Source organism: Aquarana catesbeiana, linkage group LG12 (assembly GCF_042186555.1).
Source record: "Aquarana catesbeiana isolate 2022-GZ linkage group LG12, ASM4218655v1, whole genome shotgun sequence".
Lineage (NCBI taxonomy): Eukaryota > Metazoa > Chordata > Amphibia > Anura > Ranidae > Aquarana > Aquarana catesbeiana.
This window is the reverse complement of record NC_133335.1, coordinates 241996525-242007532: the sequence shown is the minus strand read 5'-3', so window position 1 is coordinate 242007532 and position 11008 is coordinate 241996525. Positions and strand designations below refer to the sequence as shown.

The 11008-nt window shown below is 46.1% G+C and overlaps 1 protein-coding gene across 1 annotated transcript in view; it reads left to right on the top strand.

Moving 5' to 3' along the window:
• The first annotated feature begins 2514 nt into the window (after window positions 1-2514).
• Window positions 2515-11008, top strand: part of LOC141114390 (urotensin-2 receptor-like) — a 61666-nt gene continuing 53172 nt past the window's right edge. Inside the window, exon 1 of the mRNA XM_073608037.1 lies at window positions 2515-5353. Coding sequence (XP_073464138.1) covers window positions 4201-5286 — 1086 coding nt within the window. The 5' untranslated portion in view covers window positions 2515-4200 and the 3' untranslated portion in view covers window positions 5287-5353. The remainder of the gene's footprint in view (window positions 5354-11008) is intronic.

Here is an 11008-nt window from a genome sequence, read left to right as displayed (position 1 = left end):
AACAGCTCAGTCCAGCACATAGGTGGCATGGCCCAGTCCAGATCAGTGCATAGGCGGCACAGCTCCGTCCAGCACATAGGTGGCATAACCCACTCTAGCACATAGACGGCATGGTCCAGTCCAGCACATGAGTGGTGGAGCCAAGTCCAGTGCATAAGTTGCACAGCCCAGTCCGGTACATGGAAGGCACATCCCAGTCCAACACGTAGGCGGCACTACTCAATCCAGAATAGGTGGCATGGCCCAGTCCAGTGCATAGTCGGCACAGCTCAGTCCAGCATATAGGTTGCATTGTCCAGTCCAGCGCATAGGTGGCACAGCTCAGTCCAACATAGGTGGCATGGTCCTGTTTAGACCATAGGGGGCACAGCCCACTCCAGCACATAGATAGCATGGCCCAGTCCAGCACATGAGTGGTGCAGCCAAGTCCAGTGCATAAGTGGCACGGCCCCTTCAGCACATGGATGGCACAACCAAGTCCAACGTCCAGGCCGCATTGCTAAGTCCAAAATAGGTGGCATGGCCCTGTTCAGAGCATAGGTGGCACAACCCACTCCAGCACATGGGTGGCGCGGCCCAGTCTAGCACATAGATGGCATGGCCCAGTCCAGTGCATAGGCAGTACGACCCAGTCCAACATAGGTGGCATGGCCCTGTTCAGACCATAAGTGGCACAGCCCACTCCAGCACATAGATGACATGGCCCTAGTCCAGCACATGAGTGGTACAGCCAAGTCCAGTGCATAAGTTGCCCAGTCCGGTACATGGACGGCACATCCCAGTCCAATGCCTAGGCGGCACTACTCAGTCCAAAATAGGTGGCATGGTCCAGTCCAGCGCATAGATGGCACAGCTCAGTCCAACTTAGGTGGCATGGTCCTGTTTAGACCATAGGGGGCACAGCCCACTCCAGCACATAGATAGCATGGCCCAGTCCAGCACATGAGTGGTGCAGCCAAGTCCAGTGCATAAGTGGCACGGCCCCTTCAGCACATGGATGGCACTACCAAGTCCAACGTCCAGGCCACATTGCTAAGTCCAAAATAGGTGGCAAGGCCCAGTCCAGTGCATAGGTGGCACAGCTCAGTCCAGCACATAGGTGGCATGGCCCAATTCAACTCTTTCCCCGGCATTCTCTCCATCCAGACCCGCACACTCCCCGGGTCCTCCCGCCTGCCATGCTGTAATGAAGAATCCCAGGGGGCTCAAGGAGCTCTGATTGTTCTTTACATGTACATTTTCAGAGCCGATTTGAATGGAAGCCAATTACATGGGTGCAATGTTTTTGGGTTGTGTGAAGGAATCAGAACGGAGCATCTAGAGAGGAACACAATGAGATAATACCAATAGGACGCCTCTTGGGAATTGAGCTCAGGACCTCAGCGCTGCAAGACAAAATTGCCAGACATTAAAGCTGGCCGTACACGGTTAGATTTTCAGTCGAACATTCATAGAAAAATCATCAACCAATTTAGTTCTAAAGCAATGTAAAATTTCGTGCAGACCGGCGACTTACATTGAATCGCAGACCGCTTTCAATGTCAATTTGACCCCACTAACCATTAGAATATCCAAGAAATGTTCCAAAAATGAAAACTTTTGAATTAAATTCTATAGGTATGTGGCCAGCATCAGTCACCTTTTCATTTCTCGAGGGAGGAGGCCAGACTAAGGGTCTTGAACCCCCCCCCAGACCACAGCATTTAGACAACCGCCCTGGGGGAAAATCGCTTAGTTCAGAGGTCTAAGGGAATATAAAAAGGGCTCACTCACAACTGAAGGAGCCTTTGCCTTTTGCTTCTTATTTTCTCTTTTTGAGCTTTTCTTTTCTTTTTCTTTTTTTTTTCTTTCTTTTTTTTTGTCCTTTTGCTTTTTCTTTTTTCTTTTTGAGCTTTTCTTTTCTTTTTTTTTTTTTTTTTACAAATATATGTATAAATTATCATATAAAATTATACTGTACTGCCTCAAAAAAAAAAAAAAAAACTTCAGAGGATCGCTTTTTTCAGAGGGCAGTTGATTGGCGGCTGGCTGTCACCTCCTCGTCCGCATGTTTTAACCCTGAAAAGTCCACAACACTGCACCCCAGAAAGCGCTTGCATTTGCTTGAATGGGTCCTGTTTAATGATAATTTATACATATATGTGTAAAAAAAAAAAAAAATTAAAGAAAAGCTCAAAAAGAGAAAATAAAAAGCAAAAGGCCAAAAAAAATAAAAATAAATAAATAAATAAGAAGAAAAGCTCAAAAAGAGAAAATAAGAAGCAAAATGACAAAAACAAACAAATAAAAAAAAGAAAAGAAAAAGAAAAGCTCAAAAAGAGAAAATAAAAAGCAAAAGGACAAAAACAAATAATTAAAAAAAAGACAAAAAGAAAAAAAAAGCTCAAAAGAGAGAAGCAAAAGGACAAAAACAAACAAATATTTAAAAAAAAAAGAAAAGCTCAAAAAGAGAAAATAAAAAGCAAAAGGACAAAAACAAACAATTAAAACAAAAAAGAAAAAAAAAGCCGCTGTACTAACGTCGATCGCTCCCCCATTGGGCTGTTGTGTTCTGCACCCCCCCCCCCTCCCGCCAGAACACTCCCATCAGCGCTCTCAGCCATTGGCTGCTGGTTTTCCAGCATGCTCATCCGCCAGAAGCCGCCCGAACGATCAGTTTCTGTTGGACCGGGTTCCATACACACGGGCCGAAGGTCAGCCGGTTTTAATTGAACCGGCTGATGTCGTCCGACATTCGGCCCGTGCGTACTAGGTTTTAGGCTGGTTTCACGCTGGTGTTTTCTGTAGTCCACATCCGCCAGCTAAGCATGGAATCTCCCCACTGAGCAGGTGGATGACAGGTCTGTGTCCCGTTCGCTATGCAAAGCAGACACGGACACAGCCCCACTGTTCTCTATGGGGCCGTCAGATTAAAATGGACCGCCTGTCCGTATCCATCTGACTGATCGAATCAGATGCCGACACATATCCGCTGACATCCATTGCTCCATAGAGAGCTATCGATGGTCCGATCAGGTCCACCTGAAAAACCTAAAATAGGGCAAAGTACCAGAAGAGGAAAGGATGGGAGGTGCAGCTACATTTTCACATCCAGCAAGAAATTGTAGAAACCTCAAAAGACAAATAAAGACTATTAAAAAACAAAACAACAAGAAAATCACAAGAGTAAAAAACAAAAAGGACAAAAACAAACAAATCAAGAAAAAAAATAAGAAGCAAGAGGACACAAAATAAAAATAAAAACAAAAGATAAAAAAAAATGTACAAGGACAAAAACAAGTAAGGTCCACCTGAACAACCTAAAAAAGGTTAAAGTACCAGAAGAGGAAAGGATGGGAGGTGCAGCTACATTTTCACATCCAGCAAGAAATTGTACAGACCTCAAAAGACAAAAACAGACAAGTAAAAAACAAAACAACAAGAAAATCACAAAAGAAAAAATAAAAAGCAAAAAGGACAAAAACAAACAAATAAAAAAAAAAAAAAAAGAAGAAGCAAGAGGACAAAAAATAAAAATAAAAACAAAAGATAAAAAAAAATGTACAAGCCTCAAAAGACAAAAACAAGTAAGGTCCACCTGAACAACCTAAAAAGTACCAGAAGAGGAAAGGATGGGAGGTGCAGCTACATTTTCACATCCAGCAAGAAATTGTACAGACCTCAAAAGACAAGTAAAAAAACAAACAAAAAGAAAACATCAAAAGAGAAAATAAAAAGCAAAAGGACAAAAACAGACTAAAAAAAAGAAGCAAGAGGACAACAACAAAAAAAATGAAAAAAACAAAATAAACAAAAAGAAAAAGATAAAAAAAAAGAAAAGAAGAAGCAAAAGAGGAGAGGTAAGAAGACAACACTTACAGTTAAAATAGATCAAAGTACCGGAAGAGGAAAGGATGGGAGGTGCAGCAGATTTCGAGAAGTGTAACAGAAATAAGGGAACACCAAAGCCAACTGAAGGTGGAAAAGATGAGAAAAGCGGTGAAGAGCCAGACACAAAGAAGGGACAAACAATGGATACGTAAAGTAAGAAGACAGAAGGATAGAAGGAAAAGCCAACGTCACAGCCCCCTCTTCCCCTCCCTCTCCTCTCTCTCTCTCTCTCTCTCTCTCGCTCTCTCCTTCGCTGTTCCTGACTGATGAGAAGCTTCAGTCTTCTCCGCAAGACGGTCCTTTCCCCGGGCCGGCTGCGCTAACGCTCTCATGGAGCTCAACTCCTCCGGCCCGGGGAACTTGTCCAGCCCGGACCCCAGGGGCCACAGAACGGAGGAGCTGATCATCACCTCCACCTTCAGCACTATCTTGTCTTTGATGTACGTAGCCGGGATGGCAGGCAACGTGTACACCTTGGTGGTGATGTGTCACTCCATGAGGTACGCCGCATCCATGTACATCTCCATCATCAACTTGGCCCTGGCGGACCTCCTCTACCTATCCAGCATCCCGTTCATCGTCTGCACCTCTTTCGCAAAGGACTGGTACTTTGGAGACATCGGCTGCAGGATACTGCTGAGCCTGGACCTCTTCACCATGCACGCCAGCATCTTCACCCTCACCGTCATGTGCACAGAGAGGTACATGGCCGTCACCAAGCCCCTGGACACCGTCCGGAGGTCCAAGGGCTACCGGAAGTCCATAGTGGTGGCCGTGTGGCTCTTGTCCCTTCTTCTGACGTTGCCCATGATGATCATGATGACGCTGAGAGAGGCCGAGGGCAAAGGGGGGAAGAGGATGTGCGCGCCCACCTGGAGCGAGGACGCCTACAGGACTTACTTAACTGTACTTTTCAGCACCAGCATCATGGCCCCGGGGATGGTGATCGGCTACCTCTACACCCGCCTGGCCAGGACCTACCTGGAATCTCAGCGGAACCCCATCAGCAAGAAGGAGAACAAGAGGTCCCCCAAGCAGAAGGTGCTAATTATGATCTTTAGCATCGTGCTGGTCTTCTGGGCTTGCTTCCTGCCTTTTTGGATCTGGCAGCTGATCAGGCTCTACGACATGTCCCCGCCGCTCTCGTCCCAAACCCAAAAGTGCATTAACTACTTGGTCACCTGCCTGACCTACAGCAACAGCTGCATCAACCCGTTCCTGTACACCCTGCTCACCAAGAACTACCGGGAGTACCTGAAGAACCGCCACAAAAAGTTCTACAGGTTCACCTCCGCCTTTCGCAAAAGGGGGTCCAGCCTGCAGTGCTCCTCGTGGGGGCGTTCCATGTCCTCCAGCAATCACTACGACTACGCAACGGAATCTATGGGGATGACCTGCGTCAGGGACACCAAGTGACTGGAAGAGGTCTTAGGTCCGGCATTGGCTTCCACGCTCACTGCGGGAGGGACCCCCTCTGACCACGGTAAGTAATACCGAGAACGTAACTCTTCAGACTTTATTGGTCCAAAGTGGTAGGAAACAAATTTAGTGTATGTGGTCCAAACAATTCTTCACCAATGGGCTTCGGAGACGTATCAGAACTCTAGGGTTGTGTGTAGCTTACACCCATTAAAGGGATCGTTTCTGGTTTCTGAGCAGTTGGTTGGGGAGATGAGCAGAATGCCCCCCCCCCCCGACAATTGAAGAGGTTTCCTGCCAATGCCGGGACAAGGTCCTCCAGCGCCCAAGGAAAATATGCCAAACTGTGAACACCCCCCCCCCCTCCTCTTAGGGTTAGCAGTGATGTCACTGTCACTACTCTTGTCAGCTTTGTAACAGAAGCAACCGCCACAGGGTGCCCCCCATCCTTGCAATAAACCGTTGTGCCCAGGGCAGCTGCCTCCCTCTTGCCCACCCCTTGTCCCGACCCTATTTCCTGATTCTCCTTCCAAAAACCTCCCCTTTAATGAAACAACCCTTTATAAGCCAGAACCAAGGAATTTTATGAAGTTTTCAGCCACGCCTTCTCCACAAAAAAAAAACTTTCAAGGCAACACCCCTTTTTTTTTTTCATTGAGCATTTTAAACAAGCCATGCCTATTTTGCATGCTATATCACCCCCCCCCCCCCCCCAGGCACAGGCAGTTCCGGATTATTATTGCAGCTTTAGTTCACGTCATTAGAATTTGCCATGTTTTTATCTATTTCTTTTACACTGTGCCCCTTTTCTTTTCCGCACCCTAGGCAGCTGCCTTTACTGCCTTACTCTGATTTCCTTTGAAGCGGTCACGTTTTTTTTCTCGCTGTCGAGGGGAAGTTTGCTCTGCAGTAATGCAGCAGTGGACACAGACTGAAAAAGCAGCAGAACATTGCAGTCTCTGTGCCCGTGCAATGCTAAAGGTGGGCACAGATATAGAGATCTCCCCATCCAGCTATCATTGCATTGGCACGCTGGCCTGTATTGGGCGGTCGCTCAGGAATATCCCAACCTGGTGATCGCTGGTTCACCCGAGATCTGTCAATCAGAGGCTGTCTATCAATGTAGACAGGTGCCAACCAACATGCAGTTAATTTGGGTCTGTTTGGGAAGACGATCTGAATGCTTTGACTTTATTGGAAAAAATTGTTGATGGAAAATGACCCTTCTGTCCTGTGCCACGATTGGATGTGTGACTAATGTATGATAACAAGATTGGTCTTTATTGATAGCTGCTATAGATTTGATCACTGAAAGGGGGGAGACCATAGATTTATAATAGGGACCTTAGAGTAGGGGTCTTACCCGTCCTGCACCAACTTCTCCTGAAGGTATGGGGACTCTGATATGATGGGGGGGACTTCAATGTAAAAGTGGGGGATCTGATATGAGGTGGCTATTATGTGAAACGGGGGCTCTGGTGGGTAAAGGGGGGGGGGGGGGTGTTCTGATGTGAAAGGAGGTTTTGATATCAAAAGAAGGACTCAAGGACTCTGATGTGAAAGGGGAACTCTGTTGTCAAGGGGAAGTTCTAAAGTGAAAGGGGGGACTCTGATGTAAAGGAAAGGGGTGGGTTCTGGTGGGTAAGGGGGCTCCGATATGCAAGGGGGACCCTGATGTGAAGGGGGCTTTGATGTGAAAGGGGGGCTGTAATGTGCAAGGGGAACTCTGTTGTTAAGGGAAAGTTCTAAAGTGAAAAGGGGGACTCTGATGTGAAATGGGGAAGTTGTAAAGTGAAAGGGGGGACTTTGACGTGAAACAGTGAACTCTGTTGTGGTGAAAGGGGGTGGGGTCTGATGGGTAAGGGGGCTCCGGTGTGCAACGGGGACCCTGATGTGAAGAAGGGTTTGATGTGAAGGGGGGGGTTCTAATGTGCAAGGGGAAAGCTTTTGTTAAGGGAAAGTTCTAAAGTGAAAGGGGGAGGGGACTCTGATGTAAAATGGGGGATTCTGCTGTGATAGAAGGGGGGCTCTGATGGGTAAGGGGGGCTCTAAAATTAAGTGGGCTCTGACGTGAAAGGTGACTCTGATATGAAAGGGACCCTGATGTGAAGGAGGCTCTGTTGGGTAAGGAGGGGATCTGATGTGCAAGAAGGGCGCTGAAGTAAAAGGGGAACTCTGTTGTGAAGGTGAAGTTCTACGGTGAAATGGGGGATCTAATGTGAAGGAAGAGGGGATATGATGTGAAGGAAGGGGGGGGTCATGATGGAAAGGAGGGACTCTGATCTGAAAGGGGGCCTTCAGATGTGATGCAGGGGGTTCTGATGTTACAGGGGGACTCTGATGTGGAAAGGGATATACTGATTTGGGGGGGATCTCATGTGAAGGGGTTCTGATCTAAAAGGGGTCTGTTGATGTGATGGGGGGCTTCTGATGTGGTGGAGGGTACTGATGTGATGGGAGGATGGGAGGACCTCTGATGTGATGGGGGACCTCTGATGTGATGGAGGGTTCTGATGTGATGGAGGACCTCTGATATGATGGGGGACCTCTGATGTGATGGGAGGACCTCTGATGTGATGGGGGACCTCTGATGTGATGGAGGACCTCTGATGTGATGGGAGGACCTCTGATGTGATGGGGGACCTCTGATGTGGTGGAGGGTTCTGATGTGTTGGGGAGTTCTGATGTGATGGGGAGATCTGATGTGATGGAGGTTCTGATGTGTTGGGGAGTTCTGATGTGATGGGAGATCTGATGTGATGGAGGGTTAAGATGTGATGGAGGGTTAAGATGTGATGGAGGTTCTGAGGTGATGGAGGGTTCTGATGTGATGGGGGTTCTTCTGATGTGATGGAGGTTCTGATGTGATGGGAGGACCTATGATGTGATGGGAAGACCCCTGATGTGATAGAGGGTTCTGATGTGATGGAGAGTTCTGATGTGATGGGGGTTCTGATGTAATGGAGGTTTCTGATGTAATGGAGGGTTCTGATGTAATGGAGGGTTCTGATGTGATGGGGGACCTCTGATGTGATGGGAGGACCTCTGATGTGATGGAGGGTTCTGATGTGATGGGGGTTCTGATGTAATGGAGGTTTCTGATGTAATGGAGGGTTCTGATGTAATGGAGGGTTCTGATGTGATGGGGGACCTCTGAAGTGATGGGAGGACCTCTGATGTGATGGGAGGACCTCTGATGTGATGGGAGGACCTCTGATGTGATGGAGGACCTCTGATTTGATAGAGGGTTCTGATGTGATGGGGGTTCTGATGTCATGGAAGGACATCTGATGTAATGGAGGTTTCTGATGTGATGGAGGTTTCTGATGTATTGATGGACCTCTGATGTGATGGGAGGACCTTTGATGTGATGGAGGGTTCTGATGTGATGGAGGGTTAAGATGTGATGGGGGTTCTGATGTGATGGAGGGTTCTGATGTGATGGAGGATTCTGATGTGATGGAGGGTTCTGATGTGATGGAGGGTTAAGATGTGATGGGGGTTCTGATGTGATGGAGGGTTCTGATGTGATGGAGGATTCTGATGTGATGGAGGGTTCTGATGTGATGGGGGTTCTAAAGTGATGGAGGTTCTGATGTGATGGAGGGTTCTGATGTGATAGAGGTTCTGATGTGATGGGGGTTAAGATGTGATGGAGGGTTCTGATGTGATGGAGGGTTCTGATGTGATGGGGGTTTAGATGTGATGGAGGTTCTGAGGTGATGGAGGGTTCTGATGTGATGGAGGGTTCTGCTGCGATGGGGGTTCTGATATGATGGAGGTTCTGATGTGATGGGAGGACCTCTAATGTGATGGAGGACATCTGAAGTGATAGAGGTTTTGATGTGATGGGGAGTTCTGATGTGATGGAGGTTCTGATGTGATGGAGGGTTCTGATGTGATGGAGGGTTCTGATGTGATGGGGAGTTCTGATGTGATGGAGGTTCTGATGTGATGGAGGGTTCTGATGTGATGGGGGGACCTCTGATGTGATGGGGGGACCTCTGATGTGATGGGGGACCTCTGATGTGATGGGAGGACCTCTGATGTGATGGGGGACCTCTGATGTTATGGGGGACCTCTGATGTGATGGGAGGACCTCTGATGTGATGGGGGGACCTCTGATGTGATGGGAGGACCTCTGATGTGATGGGGGACCTCTGATGTGATGGGAGGACCTCTGATGTGATGGGGGACCTCTGATGTGATGGGAGGACCTCTGATGTGATGGAGGGTTCTGATGTGATGGGAGGACCTCTGATGTGATGGAGGGTTCTGATGTGATGGGGGGTTCTGATGTTATTGGGGGGAGGTTCTGATGGGAAGGAGAGAATCTGATATAGAAGGGAACTACTGATTTGATGGGGGGGGGGCTTCTGACATGAAGCAAATGTATTCATTCATTTATAAACCTGTTTTTTTTTTTTGCCTGTGGAAATGTGTAAAATACAAAATGTGTCCCTCATACTAAAAAGTTTGGAGCCCCCCCCCCCCCCCCGGCCATATATCAACATTCTCACTAAACAAATGATAGATTATTGAAGCTACGTTAGCGCGCACGCTCCACGCAACGACGGCCCTTTAAATTGCTGTGAGCAGAAATACAACGATCTGCATATGTGACCTGAGACCGGAATTTTACATTCTAATGAGGAATGTTCGCAGCTTCTGGACGCACGCCGGTTTGTATATAAGGGGCGGAACCATAGCAGTGTTATTTCCATTGTCACCTCCCCCACCCCGTCCGGTTTATTGTGTTTTTTTTTTTTTTTTTTTTAAATGTCAGGATCTTCAAGTGCTGCCTGTAGAAAGATAACGAGGGTCTCGCATGCACAAGCTATAGAGAGGGGCATAAAGAACAGACGATCAACTTTTCAGCGGCCATCGTTAAAGGAGAACGTCAGATAAACTGAACTCCTATGAATAGAAAAAAAATTAAAAATACCCCTGTAGTGGAGCCCCCTCCCCCCTGCAATGCAAGGGTTAAATACTCATGTAATCTGTAATACTCGTCTCATTCGTAAATTCGATAATTCCGAAATAATAAATAACTAACTAATAATAACTAATAAATGATAGGCATTGGAATTTCCTTTCAAATTTGGCTGTTAGTGAAAGTAACGAATACGAATTTATCCGAAGTTACGAATTATCCGAAATAACAAATGCTGCATCTAAACAAATAGAACGTAACAAAGTAATAATAATAAATAACAATGATAATAAAAAAGTTTTTATTAATATTATCATTTATTATTATTAATTCGTTACGTTCCATTCGTTTAGATTCGCCATTCGTTATTTTCAGATAATTCGTAACTTCAGATAAATTTGTATTCGTTACGTTCACTACCAGTCAAATTTAAAATAAAATTCCAAATACCTATAACTTAATAGTTAGTAATAGTTACGTTTATTTATTTATTATTTATTTCAGGTACTCATATAGCGCCGTCAATTTACGCAGCACTTTATTTATACAGTGTACATTCACATCCGTTATTATTAGTTAGTTATTATTTCAGATTTTTGAATTTTCGGGTTTTCGAATTTCCGAATTTTTCGAATTTACAAATTTTCTAATATTCGAATTTTTGCGAATATTCGGAAAAATTCGTTAAAGGGGTTTCCGTTAATTTTGGATATTTCCGAATTAACAAATTTGTCGAAATTCGTTACAAAAACGAATTCGGGAACGAAAAGGAATTGCACACGTCTA